Raw genomic sequence first — 19,961 nt, 5'->3', positions numbered from 1 at the left:
ACTCCCGCCTCCAAGGGAGAAGGGCCCTGCTTCTCCAACCAGACTGGACTGCCTCTTGCTGTGTAGGATCTGAGTAATGCACAGTTGCAGGAGAGGGGAATGCAGTCAGAGAAGAATGCCTGAGGACTCTTCCAGGGAGCTGTGCACAATACCACGCCTCCTAGGATCCTCTGCACAGCATTTGGTATCACAGATCACTCTTAAAAAAAAAAAAAAAGCAACAACAAAACCTTCCTTCCTCATCTTCAGGATCTTCCCTGCCCTCTGCCCTTCCCAACTTTCTTCTTTACTCCCCGGCTAATCCTTCTTAACCTCCCTCCCTGACTCCTGTCTCGCTGCCCTCCCATAAGTGTGGGTGGTCCTTCATGTTGTCCCTAGTGCTCCCTTCTTCTCACTCGTGGACTTAATCATATATTTGTACACACCCTCAAACTCTGCCTTTCTCCCAGATGTCTCTGCTGAGGTGTCACTCTTTGCCCCTGGATAACAGCTCAGAGCAATGGCTGACATTTGAACCCAGTGGTGGCATTGTTCTCAGCCCACCTCGGAGGGATGTACAGTTACTGCACCTATTTTACAGATGAAGATACTGAGGCTCACAGAGTCGATGTAACTTGTCTGGTGTCAGGAGGCCAGTAGGAGGGAGGGAAGCTGGAGTCTGAACCCAGGCAGTGGGTTTCAGAGTCTGCAACTTGAACCACCACACAGTTGCCTGTCTCTGAGCTATAGAGAACACAGCACATCCAGAAACAAAGTCCTGTTTCCCCCTGCAAACCAGGACGGTGGTGGGGGATCCCAAGCAACAAGAAAGTAAGCCCATGTAGCATCCTATTAAGTATGAGGTCTTAAGACTTTCTTCTAGTTATGTATTTGTTAATTAATTTATTTATTTACTAACTTATGTATTTATTTAGAGAGTGTGAGAAGAGGGGGATGGAGAGAATTTCATGAGAAAGCCCATGCTATCTTTAGGTAAAGTGAAGAGCAAGTCTGTAAAGGTGGTGTGGCAGGGTATGGAGGTGGGATCTGGTCCCTTCAGGCCGAGGGGACCTGGATCCAGCAGTTTACCAAAGGAGGAGATAGGACAGTGATAGACACCAATATAAAGAACAAAATCATGACTTCCAGGTCAACAATCCTGAAGGTGTGACAGGCAGGGCCAGGCCACAGAGCCTCTTTGATGTGAGGAGAGGAGGTAAGGCATGAAGAAAATGGGGAACAAAGCAAATGAGATGACATGAGTGGGACATTCAGAAGGGCTGGTTGGGAGCAGAGGGAATATGAGCTGAAGCAGTAGTTTCTGATGCCAATATTCAAGTTTGCCTTATTTTTGCAGTAACAACTATAATCAAAGTTAACAGTAAATGAATATTTACCATGTGTTGGGTACTGTGCTAAAGCATTGGTAGGCACTGACTTATAAAGGCAATGAATCCACATTACAAACCTGGCTGTGCTCTTAATTGCCTTCGTTGGCAGATGCAGAAACTGAGAATATTAGTATGTTTACAGATGCAGAAACAGTGGCTCAGAGAGAGTCTCTCTACTAAAGCTAGAAGTAGCAGATGCAGAGTTCCAACCCAGGCCGGTAATCTCCTGTTTATGTTTTATAGTCTCCAGTTAGCTCATTGAGGGCAATGACTTGGTCTCATTTGTCTCAACAACTCTAGAAGCTAGCACAGTGCCTGGCACACAAGAAATGCCCTTTAAGCATTAGGTCAGACTTGTAGCCGCCCCATGCAATCTGTGTTGGTTGAATGAATAAATGAATGGCCGAATGTACAAACCCATGAACAGTTCTCTTGTGTGCTAGCTGCGGATGGCTCTCCTTGATGCCCTCTAGATTTCAGTAGCTGGAGACTTTTTTTTAAAGATTTTATTTATTTATTCATGAGAGACACAGAGAGAGAGGCAGAGACATAGGCAGAGGGAGAAGCAGGCTCCTTGCAGGGAGTCCAATGTGGAGCTTGACCCCTGGACCCGGGATACAGGATCACACCTTGAGCCAAAGGCAAGGCACTCAACCACTTAGCCACTCATGTGCCCCAATAACTAGGGATTTTTGAGGTTTTGTGAAAACAAGGACCTTTTGAATGGCAGTCCCTGCACTCACCATGGGAGTGAAGAAATGACCCACCAGGCAGGACCATATCATTTTGTTGGGGTTTTTTCATACTTTGATGTCAAGAGGGCAGAAAAGGAACACCACCATGGCCAGCTATATATGGGATCTGGGAGGCATTAGGTGGCAAGGTGGAAGGGAGGGAAGCTGAAAACACAAGAGACAATCTGAAGAAGGGACATTGAAGAAATAGTGGCAGAGCTGTAAATCCCCAGGGAAAAATGGCAAAGTAGTGTAGGGAGGCATGTCCAAGGAAGCCTAGGGTGTCTTTCTGCAGCTGCCATGAGGGGTTGACAACTACAGAGCTGGCACAAAGCAGAGAAGGGTGGGGACCATCAACATGGCAAGTGGGTGTGGGGGTGGACCACGGTGCTACTCTCTGTCTTGGCTTCTGGTTTGCTGAGCCTTAGAACCGTTGGACCCAGTAGACCATAACTGGGGGGTAAGGGTCGAGGGAAGGGACAGTGAAGGAGGAGGGTTGTGGGAGGGAGCCCAGGCTATGGTTACTAGTATGGAGTTACAGGCAAGACAGAAGAATGGCGCAAAGGACTGTGATGGGGATAGACTCTCCAGGAGAACAGAAATGCCTGTACTCTGGCATGCACGGATGAGCTAGTGGGTGAAGGAGGCACGAGGGCAGATCGCATCCCAGAGTCAAAAAGGGTGAAAGAGAAGAAGTGGAAACAATACAAATTGGAGAGCTTTGAGTTTATGAGAAACTGATACGTGATGTTCAGTGGAAACTGCTGCTTTGGGTTTGGGGAAAGAAGAACTGTAAATATGGATAATATCTAAATGCCATTTGTAACTTGAAAACTCTGGAACGCTCAGATGAGATAATCTTTCTGAGGGTGCTTTGACAAGTCTGAGGGAAGGTATTTGTGGCTGAGAGGAAAGGGCTTTGGATGTGGAATCTGCAAACTAGAGTTGACAGCCAGTTTTGGCCTGCTGGCAGGCAGGAGGAGCTTTTCATTTGTCTCTGGGTCCTCGGCTGCCGAGCAGTGGCAGGCCCTCGCTCATGCGTCATGAGGGGCCGCCTCAATGTCCCAGCACCAGCACAACAAAGCACCACAGATGGGTGGCTTCACACACCAGAAATCACTTCTCCCAGTATTAGAGGCCAGAAGTCCAAAATCAAGAGGTCAGCAGAGCCACACTCCCTCCCCAAGGCTCTGGTGGGGAGGGGGTCCTTCCTTGCCTTTTCCAGCTTCTGGCAGCTCAAGGAGTTCTTTAGCTTTTGGTCATAGCACTACAAACTCTGCTTCACCTTCACATGAACCACTCCCCTGGTCTCTGTGTGCCCTCCCCCCGCCCCTTTTATTCCCCTCTCCCTTTCTTACAAAGACACCAGTGTTGGATTTAGGGACCACACTAAATCCAGGATGATCTCATCTCGAGACCCTTAACTACTTACATCTGCAAAGACCCTATTTCTAAATAAGGCCTCACTCTCAAGTCCCAAGCAAACATGGCTTTGTGGGGGACACTCCTCTACCCTTCCTGGTCACCTTGTCCAAAAAGATGCCTTTCTCCTCCAAGCTCCTGGAGCATGTAGCATATCCCACCTTCTTTGGGTCCATTGTGTATTTATCTGATGGTCATTCATTCACTCATTTGTTCACAAAGATCCATGAAGCCTTTGCTCTGTTTGGCTCTGTGCTGGGCTCCAGGCTCCCACCCATAGGGCAGTCTCATTCTCCCACTGAGAGTCAAGCGAATTTTCTCATCCTTCTTCTTTTTCCTCCCAGGGCCTGACACAGTTCTTCAGATGTTACACATCTCAGTTTGATGGTTCTATTCATATTGCTTTGTCTCATTCTTAAAGGAAAGGCCAAATGAGATACTTAAAGTGCTATAAGCTTAAATGAGGCATTGAGACCCCTCTGAGAAGGCCTCATGGGAGAACTAGTCTTGGGCTCTGTAGCCAAGGACAGATGGAAGATGAGCCAGGTGTTGAGATGTGGGTTCTCCAGTACCCTCTGCACTTGCAGTAGGGGAGAACGCAAAGGGCCAGGCTCTGCCTGCAGCATTCACCTAAATGGTGACCATGCTGTCCCACCATGGCCTCTGCACAACTCCTTGAGGAGGCTTTCAGGGACGGAAAGGAAGCTGGGATATGTGGTTCTGGTCAGAGCCTCCCAAGAACACAGACAGGGTTGTGAATTTGGGACAAATAAACAGCATATGGCCAAAGCAGGAAACCTCTGCGTCAACCATAATGCTGTGCAGTAAGGCAGGCCGGAACACAACGTGCATCCCTCCCTCCAAATCCAGCACAAAGGCCCATTGGTCTTTACTTTTGCACTAGACAAAAAGAAGGATCTACCACCCCTCCCTGTGTCAGAGAGGACTCAGATGTGGGCGAACAGCGAACAGCACTGGTTCCAGGCGCTTCTCTGACCTGAGTACCTGAGATGTCCTGGGTAGCAGATACTACTGCCAGGAGCTCTGGATGGAAGGGGGACACTCACCAGCATTGTTTTGCTGCTTTGTGTTTTTGATGTAGGCAGAGAACTTGGAGAAGATGTCGATGCCTGCCGTGTTGGATTCCCGGTGTTTTGCAGCCAGTTTGGGGTACCTGGAATGGAAAGCATGGTTTTCTACAATCAGTGAGAACTTGGAGCTCCTTTAAGGGAGAGACTGTGCCCAACACGACAAGCAACATTCCCCTTTTTAGTGTCATCTACAAATCTTTCAGGGATCTTATGTAAATCCTATAGAGAAGGTGGGTACTCTCTGTCCCAATTAAGTGACAGGGAAAATGGAGGCCAGTGAGGTGAGGAGTGCTGCCTGCAGGGGACACAATCTGAGGGCAGGAAACCAGAAAACCCTTCAGGGGGCCTGAATCATGTCCTCTTCTGAGACCACCAAACAGTGCTACACCAAAGAAAGGGCTAATCAAAATTCTGGAGGAGCTTGCCTCAACATTGGGTGGGGTCCCTGACATTTCCCCAACCCACATTAAAATAATATCCACTGCCAGGCCTGTGATGATAATCCTAACTGTATAGAGCTAATTCTGGAAGCCAGGAGATACTAAGCACCTTGCCACTGAGGTTTTGAAACTGTTTCTCAAAAGAAAATGTACCCTTGGTCCTCTTCTGAAATATCCTTCGCACACGTCTTATTTGTGCGCATAATGAGATATGAAGTCTACCAGCCTCTAACAGCAGGACAAGTGTTTCTGATTGCTTCATTTCCAGGCGTGGAGCTAGATTTGCAATGATCCAGCCTCTCACCTTGGCACAGTCTTTCATCTGAAGCCAGAAGAATATAAGAGGCAGACTGGAGTTAGGACTGGTTTCTATTGGCTCTAAAATTGAATGAGATAAACTTTGTGGGAGTCCACGGCTTAAAGTTCCTTAGCAACATCGAATTTTCTAGAAATGTTATTTCACAAACATTTTATGTGTATGGCCTTGCAGCGGTGGAAGGAGATGGGGAACGGTTGTTTATTTACCATCATTATCAATTATGTGGACCTTTGTGATCTCTGGGTGAATAGTTGTCTACCGCCCACTGTTTGATTGCTTTATGTTGAAAAGCAAAATGCTTTGTAAATTTCCTTTAATGTTGTAAATAATGTGAACCAAAGAGTCTTTAAAAATTATTTTCTCTTCCTTCCTTTCTTTTTCTTTCTTTCTTTCTTTCTTTCTTTCTTTCTTTCTTTCTTTCTTTCTTTCTTCTTTTCTTTTTTCTTTTCTGTTCTGTTCTTTTCCTTTCTCCCTCCTTTCCTTTCCTTTCTCCTTCTCTCTTTCTCTCTCTCTCTTTAGTTGCTGCTCCTCGATTGGCCCATTATCTAGCTAGGACTGTCCACTCTTGAGCCATGCTAGGTAACTGTTTAATTTCAGATGTTGCCATCAGAAGAGTCTTCAGAAAGTCACAGGACCCAGCCCTCTGCAATAAGGCAGATACAGAAGACATTATGGTCCTCACTTTACAGGAAAGACAACTAGAGACCAGAGAGGTAAGATGGCTTTTTACAGGCCCACGGATAATAAATAGTTAGGGGACCCTGAGAACCCGGCCTACCCCCTGGAGCAGCGTTCTTCCTATTTTATCTCACCACTTCTCTGATACCAGCAAAAGCTAAATCGTATTGAGTGCCTGCTGTGTGCCAGGCACTCCTCTAGCCCCTTTACATGTATTCATCATTTATTCTTCACAGTTCTATTGGTACTCTGATTGGGTTCATTTTCCACATGAGAAAAATGAGGCCCAGAGAAGTTAAGCTATTAGTTTAAGGTCACATGGCTAGAGCCTAAGATCAGAAGAGGGGTTCACTCTGAAAGACCAGTTCTCCACTTCTGTGTCCTGTGGCCTCTCCTGAGCTCTGCTATTTACTCTAAAAGCTCAAGTCCTCCCTCCAGCTCCGCTGAGCACCATGGATGAACTCTCTCCATTCATCTGCAGAGGGCGCTCACAGGAAGACACAGGTCTTCTGGAATAAACTGGGAATTATCGGATTCATCTGCTGCAATTGGGGGGCAGCAGGCAAGTTATTGGCAAGATGCTAGTTAATCCAAGATTATGGCAATTGAGGATCATCCTTCCCTATTTTGACCTTCGCACCTAGAATCTGGCAGGCTCTCAGAACTGATTGCCTTAAATTATTATTAATAGATACTGAGGGCCCTTGATTTTTGCTTGAAAAGGTAAAAAGAGAAGGGCCTATAAAAGGCATTTTAAATAAGCTTTTTGTTTGGGTTTATTGTTTTGGTTTTGCTTTATGCCATCATTTGATTAGGCTTGCAATAATCTGACCATATCTTCACAATTGATGTGGGCCCAACATGAGTAAGTAGAACCAAATCTAAGATGGGAGAACAAAGGGCCATGTGTTCAGGGAAACCATGCCAGTGCTGTCCTGTTTCCTAAGCACTATGATTTACTGAGACTTTATTGTACAGCCTAATGTCCCATTTGAAGTTTGTCTTTGTGGGGAATGTGTATCCAAATACTAATCTGACTGATTTTGGTAACTAGACTTGAGGAGACTACTCTACTCTAATATCTTGAGGATGCTAAGGGCATTCATTTTAACTCCACATTTACACCATATTTTGTATATTCAAATAACTGGGCTACAAGTACATTCTGCTTCTCTAGAAGGCTAAAAAATAATGTTTCATTCATGGAAACATCTTTGAAGTAAGATTGTGATGTGGTCTGATGACCATCAAAGAGATGGTGAACCTAACTCAGGAGTTAATAGCCTACAACCATGAACCAAATTCAGCCCAGTATCTGTTTCTATACCTCTCATGAGTGAAGAATAGTTTTTTTTAACATTTTAAAATGATTGAAAAAAATCAAAAGGAGGTTAGTATTTTGTTTATGACATGTAAAAATATGAAATTCATATTTCAGTAGTCATAAATTTTATTAGAACACAGCCACTTCCATTTGTTTTTGTGTTGTATATGGCTGTTTTCACTCTATAACATCAGAGTTGTGACACAGACTCTATGGCCCCCAAAGTCAAAGACTTACTATCTAGCCCCTTACTGAAAAGTCTGCTGAATCCTGCTCTAACTGGATGATAATTTCTCTCCATTCTATTTTTTAAGATATCTTATTTCAAATGCATTCATCTTAGACATGCACTTAAGCCTCATTCCTTCATTCCAGGGTGCAAAATAGTTGGCCTCTCATTAAAAAATTTTTGTAAACAATAGTGAAATATATGTATTATATATATATGTATTATTATATATACATACATATTATATGCAGATGGAAGTGCTCTGACTCGCTTAGGGTTCCCACTGACTTCTCACTGACTAGCCACAGGCCACCATGCCATTGAACAAAAGGGTCCCATGCAATAAAACCAGCATGCATTAAGCATCCACCATGGCCAAGTCCTATCCCTGGCGTTGGAGATGCATTGGAGAAAGAGAGACAATTCTCCTGCCCTGATGGAGGGGCCTTTGCTGATCTTAAGGGCTCCCCTGGCAGCTTTAGTGTTTATCACCCTTTTTCTAATGAACTGAAAAGCTCTCTCCCTTTTCTTTTATTCCTGCTTCCTCATCTCAACAAACCTTCACTTGAAAAACAGTGATGCTTCTGACTCTATTGATGCTTGACTGTGTCCTTGCTTGTCTTGTCTCTGTTAATTAAGCAAATGATCCTTAGAGGTAGAAAAGGTCTGGCTTAGCCATTAAAAGACATCCCTTGGGATCTCTGGGTTTAAGATTGAGGTCCTTATGATTACATCTGGAAGACAGTCACAAAAAAAGGTAGTGACTTCTCTTCCTAATGCTTCAGGGTGCCACTTAATGAGCTTTTACTCAATGTCTGGCACAAGGCTAAGTAGTATTATCTTCTATGATAGTCCCACAAGATCAACATTGTGAGAATTAAAGATTAAATATCCATGTGCTTCCCTGCATTTCCCAGCTTCTACCTCTCAGTTAGATTGGGGTCATGCCACTGGATTCTGGCCATAGGATGAGAGGGGAAGTGATGTAACTACTCACAGCCCTGGCCCTTAAAACATTTGGCATGAACCTTCTTACTTTATCTCCGGTGAAGGAGCCTTGGGAGTCACATTTCCAAAGGCTACAATACAGTCATACTGCTCACTTAAATTTTGCCATAGTGAACAATAAACTGTTATTCTGTTAAGCCACTGAGATTTTGTGGCTAATTTTTGTGGCACAATCTCCAGGTGTGGATTAGAATAAACGCCGTTCTGACCCCAAAGACCACCTTCTCAGCCACCAGGCAATCCTGTTCCTTGGTACCAAGGAGGCTTCTCTACTTCCCAGAGAGTTAGAAGAAGCATTCATGGTTTTCACTACTGTGTGATATCTATAAACACTTCTCAAAATAATGAATTCAAAGTGTCTTCCAATTCTTACAATGTCCTGGACCCTGTTGACACTCAGTATATGCTTGCTAGTTGACTGACTATATATGCTGTGCCATGTTACATTATCAGTTTACCCTCCTGACTTTTATCATAGCATCTACGCATGAGGGGTACTTTAAATAATATCCAGCTTTAGAAAAGTGCTTTGAGCCCTTCATGGGATCATAGAGCTTCTGTTGAAAGGCATCCTAGGGACTATGCAGTTTCACCCCCTCATGAGGAAATGAGAGAGAGGTTTGCCCAAGGCCATACAGCAAACTCTGCAGAAAGGTGGCTAGAGTCTGGTCTCTGGCCTCTCGGCTCTGGATCCTTGGAACTCTGGTCATTCTATGGAGGTGAAAGATGAGGCCCAGCATGCCTCAATAGTAATCGAGACGTTGATCCCAGTGCTTCCCTATTGAGTGTTAACTGGGCCAGTCTTAGGAAAGAAATGGAAGTTAGTCCCATTTAGAAACTACTTGAGACTTCCTGAATTCCATTTGACACGAAATTCTTTGTGGGACCAAATGTGACTTAAAAAAAATGGTTGGAGTGTTCGCATGAGGTTTTTTCCTTTAAAAAAATAAAGCTAAGGGGAAAAAGGCTACCACAATTTCTTGGCTCTCTGGCAACTTTCACAAACAGTGGTGTGATGAGAAACACATGGCAGAGCTGTGTTCAGTGAATAGTTATGGGGGTTTTGCTGCCCCCTAGAGAACCAGAAGGTCAAGCTGCACTCCTCCAGGGGCCTTCAGCTGCGAGCCACCTGGGCCTTGCTGCTCCAATCAGTGGGCAGCCGGCCAGGGCTGGACAGCAGGTCTCCCTCTGCGGGGCTGAGGCACTGGCTTGAGGGCATTTACTGATTGGTAATTGCAGCATCTGCCCAGGATGACCCATCCAAAGGCCTCTAAAGCACACTCCGGGGGCTCTTGAATGGTTGCCAGTCTATTCAGTAGGGCCTCCATCTCGATGGCATTATCCAGACATGCATTTAATGGTTTTGAGGTTCTGCTCCTTGGGTGTGGTGGATTGTTGCATCACTGACACATTAGGAATGCACTGAGGAAAAGCTCCCACATACAAATGCAGTCCAGAAAAAGACATGGACCGGAGGAAGCAGAACTCAGGACAGGGAATGTGCATGGACAGGGAAGAGAGGAGGGAGTATCAATGTCCAACACTGGTTGGATCATGGCAAATTTTTGGAATCTGGTGAAATGATGATGGATCTGATGACGGTCCTCCTCTGGAAGAAGGTACACGTGTACTGGGGGCATGAAACTCCAGGGGTCTCAGGAGCCCCCTTGGCCCCACTGTGGATATAGGACTGGAGAGCCCTGAATAAGAGAATCAGTCCAGGAAAAGCACAGCCAGTTGGGGTGGTGGGAGCCTGGCTAAAGTGGGCATGAAGAACAGGAGGGAATGGAGGGAGAGAGCAGAGAAGGAACATTCGAGGGTCACAGCACACCACTGGCAGGATTAGGAGAGCAAGCCTCAACCCAGCCCTGAATACCTCCAACTATTGGCCTGGGAAAGGACTGGATGGGACAGTCTGCTCCCTGCTGCTTCTGTTTCACATCTCCCACTGGCCTAGACAGAAGTGGTCACTCCTGAGTACAAATCTTACTTCAAGGAAAATAGCTTCACCCTGGACCTTCTCTTCTGGGTCTTCCACGCAAAGTCTAAACTCTGTTCAGTTACTGCAAACAGTATTTTTGCATCTGGGATTTCCAACCAGCAGCAGCCCTGAGGCTGAGTCCTAAGGGAGGGAGATGGCACCTGGACCCCCTCAGGATCCTTTCAGCAAAGTGGCTGACTGGTGTCCTATTCAGAGATGCTGTGGCTTCTGGTGGTGGCTGAGATGGAGGTGATGGCTGATTTGATCAATGCACTCATTTCAAGTCTACACTCAGCTGCTTCCAATGGGCTTGAGGCAGCTTTCCGCTCAGTGTGAAAATAAACTGTCCTAAGGTGAATGACAAAGAATACTTTTTAGGAAGAATGTATACATGTTAAGGCTTAATCACAGCATGACCGGGAGTTTTAATTTAACACTGATTTGTTGGATGTGTGACTTTGGGAAAGTTACTCAACCTCTCAATGGCTCAGTTTCCCCAGCTGTAAAATGAGGCTACATACCATCTATCTCTTAGGGTGCTTGGCAAGGGCTATCTATATAAGTACTGATAAATAAATACAACTTCAAAATAAATGCAATATAGTGGTTTCCAGTGGTCAAATTCTGTTTATTTTATGAGCTAACTAGAGATTCTGAGTCCTTCCTACCTCTCTGCCCCCAGGTCACTGTCGCTGCCTTAGTTCAGCCACATGGCCCGTCACCAATTGGCTCCTGCTTACTGATTACTCCACTTCCAGCTTTTTTACCCTCTGCCATCTTCATCCTCTCACCCCCCCTGAAGTAAGCTTGAAAACTGACTCTAAACACTTTCGGTTCAAATTTTTCAGTGGCTGTCCTCCAGGATGGAGTCTATATATGCCTTACCTATATGAAATCTTTTCCTGGTTAAAACAAAACAACATGGTTGTTTTAATCCCTGATTACAATATAGAGTATAATGAACAAGTTTAGTTTCCAGTAACTTCCAGAATTCATCTTCTTTCCCTTTCTTTCTATTTTTCCAACAGGAACAGCTGGTCCACCCAAGAACCTACAGCTCTCTGGTCTCTCTTCTACCCCCAACCCCCAGGCTCACGTTAGAAGAAGAGTCAGTCTTTTCATCTTTGATTATGGGCTCCAACCAGACATGGCCAGATTCGTGACTCCTTATTCATACCTAGATGTGGCTTTAAGTTATGGGGTTAGCTCTCTCCTGGCTTATTCTCATTTTGTAGCCTTCTAGATCTCGTTCTAAAACTGGGGAGTCCTGGCCCTCATTTAGGGTCTTTCCAGCAAAATGACCTGAAGAGGACTCACATAGGGGGACAGAGGGGTGGCACCCTTCCTGGTGCTCTGTTTAGGAGGCATATCTTGTTCAAAGGGGTATCCACTCTTGGAGTTAGACTTTGTGGAGACGTTTTAAGGTTGGGCAGCTCTCTGGATTGATGAGGCTCCTTTGGAAATCTGCCTCCTCGAAGCTAACGCTATGCTTCTCTAGTTCCAACACAGACCCAACCCTGCCATTAGCTTCAGAAATAAGCAGCTCATTACTTTTCAGGAGCCAGAGTCTCCTCCAGGAACTCTTCGATCTTATTGACATCCGTCTTCACATCCCCGTTGAAGGTCAGGAAGGGCGGATGGGTGCCAGGTGCAAGGTTGTGCAGGTCAGCTGGCTTTCTGTGGGGAGAACAAGATTCAGGAAGTGGCTTACACCAGGGCACCTCAATTTCAGGGAACCTGCAGCTTGTAAATTAGACTCCCTGGGCTGTCCAGCATTCCTGTCAGCAAAATCAGACTTACGGTGATGGTGGTGGGAGAGTGAGTAGAGCAGGGGAGATTGGAGAAAGTTCTGATGGGATGTGGTGTGACACAGGAAGTCTGTCCAGTGGGAGTCATGAGAGTAAGTTAAGAGGAAGAGTCAAATCTGGAAAAGCAGAGAGAAATGGCAGGTGGCTATCTAAAGGAGTGCCTGGCTTTTAACACCCAGGGCAGAGGATGGGCTTTGCTTTCCAACATTCCTTCACCACTTAGCTTAACAAAAATGCACTATACAGAATGCCAAACTTTACAAATCGATGAATTCAATCATATTTTTATACTAAGAAATGTCTTCTGCATTGTCAAGGGGATGCGCAACAGGAGAGAAAGTGGCCTTGTGTTCACCGAGGCCCAGATAGTGTCCAAGGGCATGCTTCCAGGCTTCCACCAGCTGGTGGAAATGCAAGCCCAAGCCTGGAGCAAAGCGAAAGTTGGAAGGTTGGCGGACGGGGGTGGGGAGAAGGGGGCGTGGGGTGAGAGTAGTGAGGAAGGAAACAGTAAGGAACAGGAGGAGCAACAGAGGACACGCTTCCCTGCTAAGGGAAGACTCACCCCAAATGCTCTCGCAGAGAACTCAACACTTGTGGGAGTCTTGATCAAGTGGAAAACATTAGATGGAGCAACCAAAGAAAAGTAAACAAGGGGGAAGAGGAGTCTGTAATGAAACAAATTCCTGGCGTCACCAGTTTGGGAGGGGAAGGGAAGAATTTCAATTACGGCGCTCCTCCCATATCGCTCCCCAAACACACATCCTCTCCAGCTGCATTGTGTGCAGCACTTGGAACTCCCAAGACAGCTGGGACTGAGGAGTTTTAAAATCTCATTCGCCTGGTCCCTTTGTTTGCTCAGCATGCGTCCCTCCTTTGGACAATGAGAGGACATTCTCTACCTTCTCCTCCTGTTTTTCAGAGCTGACACAAGGCAAGAATGTTTGGGTTTGCAGCTGGGAGGGGAAATCTATACTGATTATATTTTTCACCCATCACCACTCTGTGGCTTAAAGAAACAGAAATTATTTTGTTCCTCCCCCCCACCCACCCCCGCCCCTGCTGTGACTCAAGAGAACAGTGGCCTCTGGAGTCTGGAATCGCTGGGGAGGACTGCCTATGGTGGTAGCTACTCAGATGGACTTAGCCAATGGGATGCTGGCCAGTTGCAGACCTTTCTCTTTGTTGACCTTCTCCAGCATTTATGGTTGAGATGATACAATTTGCATTTAATTCCATATTGCCAAGTCGAATTTATGGACTATCTCATCCATATCAGTCCTCTTTCCCTGACTGCATCACCAGCTCAGTGAGGGAAGGGAGGGTGCTAAGAATAGTCAGCTTGTGTTCCTGCTGTGAGCCAGGCACAGTACTGAATGTAAATGCCTCTGTGGCCTGCCTCACCACCTCCTCACACTCTGAAAGGAGGCAGTGTTTGTAACCCCATTGTACAGATGAGGAAATGGAGGCCCAGACAAAGGAAGGACCTGGTTCAAGGTCACTCAGTCAATAAATGGTGTGGTGCCAGTATAAGAAATTAATTTCTTATGAAATTTCTTTGAAATTGCTAATCGTCACCGTATCACACATTTTAAAAAGTCCTTAACTCTTTATTATACCTATGTTTTTTCTGTTTTTCTTTCTTTCCTTTTCTGTCCTTTTTTAAAAAATATTATTATTATTATTTTGCAGTAAGAAAGTTTCCTTACCTATTCAACTGGAGTTGGGATATTGCCCGGCCTGCCTCAATGGGCATTGGCAGGGTCAGTTAACAGGTATGAAAGAGCAATATAAGCATCTGAGGAATGCTGAGGTGGCTTCCTTTCCCATTCTGATCCTCAGCCAACATGCAAGCTTGCTCTCAGAGATGATGATCTGGGGAGGGAGCCGAAGCTGCACCTGGGGGCTGAGCAAGGTCTGTCCATTCAGGAAGGCAGGAGAGCATCTGTGAGGCAGAGGGAGCATCCTAGCCAGGGGCTGGAAGCTAAAGGGGATGGGACGAGGGGGAGCTGACAGAGGTAGCTAGGCCCTTGTGAGAAGCATTGGGAGACCATGTTGGCAAAGCTTAAGATCAAAGAGCTACAGATGACACAGGCACCATTCCACAGGTAATGGAAGTATCAGGAGCTTTTCTGAGAGGGCTGGAGGGGCACATGATTAAAGGACTATTTTAGGAAGAATAACCTTAGGACAATATAATAATAATAATGACCCTAGGATCAGAGAAAGAGCAAGGGAACCGGGAAGGAAGACATCCAGTTGGAAAAACAAAGAGACAGTCTCTGGCTGGCAGTGATGGGACTTTACCCCAGCGTGGGCTTTGAGAACTGATGAGAGGGCTCACAGGTAGCACAGTGGGACAGTGCCCCGCCTTTGGGGACTGGTTGACAAGGGAGGGAGCAAGAGAAGGGACCTGGAAAATCTCCAGTGCTTAGAAAAATGGAAGAACACAGGAATTCAGGAGGGGAGCCCAATTTAAAGGAGAAATGACAGATGGAATCTTTGACATTTGGGTTTTAAAGTGATAATAGAAAATGCAAGTGGAAATATCTAGAGATTTCTAGGTGGTAGGGTCATGGGTATAGAATAATTTACATAAAGGTGACGTGGAGAATATGCTAAACTCACCAGGGAAGAGGCTACAAGCAGCCATAAAGGCTCAGGGAGTGAGCCTGGAGCCTGGAGCTACTCGGCATTGAAAGGACAGGAAACAGGATACAAGCCTGAGATGAGTGGCTCTTGATAGTGAATGATGCCTGGCATTTTTAACAGCCATTAAAACTGCGTGAGCAACTCTCCATCCCAGCCTATTATCCAGAACTTTCACACTAAGGAATTCTAAAAATGAGAGCAAAGCAGGGGAAATGGTTGGATGCCAATGCCCTGGAAACTCAGACTCTTAGACCTGAAGTCCTGCCAGGGTCCCCAGGATGGGACGCTAGTACTGCCAGAGGGGCTGACTCCTGGATTTTAACATATGCATGTCCACCTCTGGCCACTCTTAGTTGCATACCCAATATCCATTCCTTCCCTCTTTCTTCCTAATCAAACCTTGTTAATTGGGGCAGAGAAATGCTCAGTCCCAGGTGCCTCTCTTGTAAGGGGGAGGTGGGGGGGTGTCTGAGACACAGTCTGGCCAATGAGGTGTGAGCAGGAGGCTGCTGGAAGCCATGGGCAGGTTTTCACCTTCCCTCACAGAAAGTTCTCTGTTCCTGCAGCCAGACACATCCCTCATTAACACAGCATCGTTTACCTTTTCAGATCCACAGTGGTGACATTGAACACAACGCCTTTCAGCCAGAGGATCATAAAGAGACGCTGAGAGAAGGGACAGTTGCCAATGCTTTCCCCATCAATTCCAGCCTAGAAAGAAGAGAACCAGAGTCCTAAGTCAGCATGTGCATATTAGCAAGAGGGAATATACCCCCGTCAGAGAACTGACTAAAGCCATGACCCAGCCTAACTTCGAAGGGCAGTCGCCCTGTCTTATTGTTGTCTTCCTCATGTCTATGCAGGGCAATGCCTGAGACACAGCAAGGACGGAATAAATACGTGCTGAACTGAATCTGAGTTCCCAGCATGGTGATTATGTATCAAAGCTTTCTGAAACCATAGAACCCTAGCATCTCAGGGTACAGGGAGACCTGCAACATCACACAGTCCAAATAAATGATGTTGGACCACCAATTTCTATACCTCCAAGTAATCATTGAGTTTATGCTTTAATATCTCCATGCACCGTCCATTCTGAGGGTAGTTCTAACAATTAGAAATGCTTTCCTTTGGCTATACCTAGCCAAACTATGTTCCTCTCTAGTTTACTCTGTTCTACCCTTTAGCCCTTGCTCCATGATATATCATAAGTACAAATACCTCAGACTCTGACCTCATCTCTCTATGTCTAGATAGCAGACTCAATATTTGAATCAATAGCTCCCTGAGCTATGACTCATCCTTGACCTCAGTGTCAATAAGCCATCACTTGTTAAACTATCCTTTTCCCTGATAAAGGCACATTAACTCTCAATTATGTACAAGGCACTGGAGGAAATTTAGACAGGGCATTCAAAAATGCATTTAGCTAAGGAGCTGGTGGCCTTCTGTGGGGTTGGCTGGCGGATAAGGTGGGAACAAATACATAACAATAACAGATGGCATGGTTGAGGGCTTGCATACTTCTGCTGGCTAGATTTCCCTCTCTCAAAATTACATTACATTTTTTTTTGTTTCTGGTTTGTTTGTTTGTTTTTATCATCTGAAAGACAAGTCTAGCTTTACTTCTGAGTGGGCTGCAGAGACATGAATTTTATAAGGAATTCATTTTCAGCAAACACATAAGCAAACAGAAAGGCTGGGAAATTGATCTCTGTATAATTATTTCCACTGAGTGGTGTAAGGGCTCCTGACATGGCAATTAGAGGGAGAAATCACCCATTGACTCTAGTTTGCTGGTGGATCCCCCAGAATGGGTGGCCCCTTTCTCCAACCAACAGGGAGCACCAGGAGAGTGAAGGTCCCTGGGGATTCCTGGCAAAGTTGCAAACAATCCAAACAACATCCTGGAATGGGGGCTTATTAAGATTTTTTTTTAAGAGAAGGAGGGGAAAAAATGCACTTCCAAAATGCAACACAATATTTTTCCCTCTATGGTTTGTTTTGCTGTGGCATTTGGATGGGGAGGGGCCGATGCCCCCCTTCATACAGGAGAGCCTAATTGTGCGCTTATTTCTACCTTGCAAATTGCTCCCAGCAGAGGCTCAGGTTTATCACGGAAAACTGGCGCCTTTGGCGGTGTTGGTTGTAGGTAATTGCTATGAAATTACAGTTATTTTACCTCTCTCTTAACTACGCCAAAAGCCCCATCCTTATTCAGGTCTCGCTTTTCCTCGGTGCTGGAAACAGACCCACTCTTGAGTAGCTGAGACACCATGGGCTCCGTTATATAAAATCTGAAAGGTGGGAGGCCACATTGTGGGTTCCACACCTACCCACAGAGCTTAAGTTACTGATAAAGCCACACTCAGACAGGCAGCTATTAATTTAATAATAGCTTGGTGCTAACTGGAGTTTATGATGTCAGCTATCTCAGACCTTCTTCCCAAGAAGTACTCACTCGACAGGCACCTGGTTCCTGGTCCTTTAAGACTTCCTGACAAAGGAAATCTTCCCCAGGGCCAGTTAAAAGTGATAAGCAGAGAATTAAAAACCAAAACCAAAAGCCACATCCACATACTGTCACCTGTTTTACCTCTGGTAGGGGTACAGGGGTGGGTGGGCAGTGATAAGAGAATTGAAGGAGGAACTAGTAAAATACTGGAATTCTTACTAGCTGGACAGGAAATCATGTAATAATAACCACGTCTACATTTTCGGGCACTGTTGGAAATGCTTCATATATAATATTAACTCATTTATTCCTCACGAGAAGCCTATGCAGTGGCATATCATCACCCTTTTGCACGATGTGGAAACTGAGGCCCAGAGAAAGGAAATGACCAGCCTAAGTGTCCCTGGATTGAACCCAGGTGATCTGGTTCTAGATGCAGAGCTCCTGCATCCATGCCCGGAGTCCAATCTAAAGCCCCAAACAGGTAACCCAGTGGCCACAGGTCACAGAGCTGAAGGTGACAATGCTGGGAGTGGTGTGCACACCGCACCCTTCAGCCCATGTGCACACAGCTGTGCCAGAGAAGCAAAGGGTTCAGGCTTTCACAGCTTCCCACACTTTCCCTATTGTCATAAATTACTCTAGACCAGGAAACTAACTATCACGTTGTAAATTGTGATGCAAGGCCCAGGAAATGAAAATTGCTAAAGGAGCAATAGAAATAACATGTAAGGATTCTCAGCTTCTTCTTTTTTTCTCTTTTCTCTTTTCTTCTCCTTTCTTGTGACCAAAACATTTAACATGAGATCTACTCCCTAAGACATTCCAAGGGGACAATACATTACTGTTGGTCACAGGCAGAGCGTTGTACAGCGGAGCTCTAGAGCTGATTCACCTTGCTTACCTGAAATTTTATTCCCACTGAATAGCAGCTCCTCATTTCCCCTCCCCCCAGCCCTGGCAACCACTGCTCCACTCTTTGATTCTATGATGTTGACTAGTTTAGTGACCTTATATGAATGAAATCGAGCAATGTTTGTCTTTCTGAGATTAACTCAACTCATTTAGCATCATGTCCTCGAGGTTCATCCATTGTGTAGCATTTTCAGAACTTCCTTCCGTATTAAGGCTCAACAGTATTCCACTGCGTGCGTACACCACAGGTAGTTTCTTTATCCATTCATCTGTCCGTGGACACTTAGGCTCCTCCCACGTCTTGGCTATGGCTAATAGTGCTGCATGAGGGAGGTGCTAGTAACTCTTCAAGATCCTGATTTCAGGGGCACCTGGGTGGCTCAGTCAGTTAAGCGTCTGCCTTAGGCTCAAATCATGACCCCAGAGTCCTGGGATTGAGCCCCACATAGGTCTCCCTGTTCAGTGGGGAGCCTGCTTCTGCTTCTGCTTCTCCCTCTGCCTCTGCCTCTGCCTGCCACTCTGCCTACTTGTGTTCTCTGTCTCTGTCAAATAGATAAATAAAATCTTAATTTTAAAAAAAAGATCCTGATTTCAATTATTTTAGATAAATACCCAGAAGTGAGATTGCTCCATCATAGAGTAGTTCTAGTTTTTTGTTTCTGAGGAACCTCCATACTGTTCTCCATAGCAGCTACTCCAATTGCATTCCCACTAACAGTGCACACAGGTCCCAGTGTATCTGCCTCCTCCGCACTGCTTGTTGACATTGGGTTTTTTGATAGTAACCAGCCTGACAGGTGTGAGGTAGTATCTCATTGTGGTTTGATCTGCATTTGCCTGATGATAAGTGACGTAGAGATTTTTTCATATACCTGTTGGCTTTTTACATCCCCTTTGGAGAAATGTCTATTCAAGTCCTTAGCCTGTTTTTTTAATCAGGGTATTTGTTTTTTTACTATTGAGTTGTTTACCTTCTTTCTTTCCTCCTTCACAAGTTACCAGTTACATGGCCCAGGTAAGTCCTGTGTTAGACTCATAAGGTAAACGATGGGAGCTTGTGGCAACCACTCAACACACCAACAGGAAATGGCCAGGTGAGGCTCAATGGGATGCTGGGTCCTGAAATGTGTGAGGGAAATTGTGAGGGATGCTCCAAAGAGGTGGTGAACAATGAAGCCTGGGCAGGCACACAGTGTACTTGGTTAAATAATGCCCCCAATTCACACTAAATTCATGTCTTTCCAGAACATGTATGACCTTATTTGGGTCTCTGCCGATGTAATCGAGTTAAGATGAGGTCATATTGGATTAGGACAGGCCCTAAATATGACTGATGCCCTTATAAGAAAAGAGCAATTTGAACACAGACCTGCAGGAGAGAAGTTCATGTGAAGACAGAGGCAGAAATTGGGAGTCCTGCATCTATAAGCTAAGGAACACCAAGTATTGCCAGACACACCAGAAACAAGAAGAGATGAGGAAGAGAATCCTTCGCTAGAGCCTTTGAAGAGATCATGGCCTTGCTGACACCTTGATTT

The 19,961-nt window shown here is 45.5% G+C and overlaps 1 protein-coding gene across 4 annotated transcripts in view; it reads right to left on the bottom strand.

Moving 5' to 3' along the window:
• CLIC5 (chloride intracellular channel 5) overlaps positions 1-19,961 on the bottom strand; it is a 156,319-nt gene that overhangs the window by 31,774 nt on the left and 104,584 nt on the right. For all 4 annotated transcript variants that reach the window (XM_041747048.1, XM_041747056.1, XM_041747067.1 and 1 more), the window contains exons 2-4: positions 15,655-15,764; positions 12,148-12,273; positions 4,594-4,700 (exon numbers count right to left, since the gene is read on the bottom strand). In XM_041747048.1, the coding sequence (XP_041602982.1) occupies positions 4,594-4,700; positions 12,148-12,273; positions 15,655-15,764 (343 nt within the window). The remainder of the gene's footprint in view (positions 1-4,593; positions 4,701-12,147; positions 12,274-15,654; positions 15,765-19,961) is intronic.

The sequence above is a fragment of the Vulpes lagopus genome, chromosome 1, assembly GCF_018345385.1.
Source record: "Vulpes lagopus strain Blue_001 chromosome 1, ASM1834538v1, whole genome shotgun sequence".
In the NCBI taxonomy this organism is placed as follows: Eukaryota; Metazoa; Chordata; class Mammalia; order Carnivora; family Canidae; genus Vulpes; species Vulpes lagopus.
This window is presented reverse-complemented; position numbering and strand designations above follow the sequence as displayed.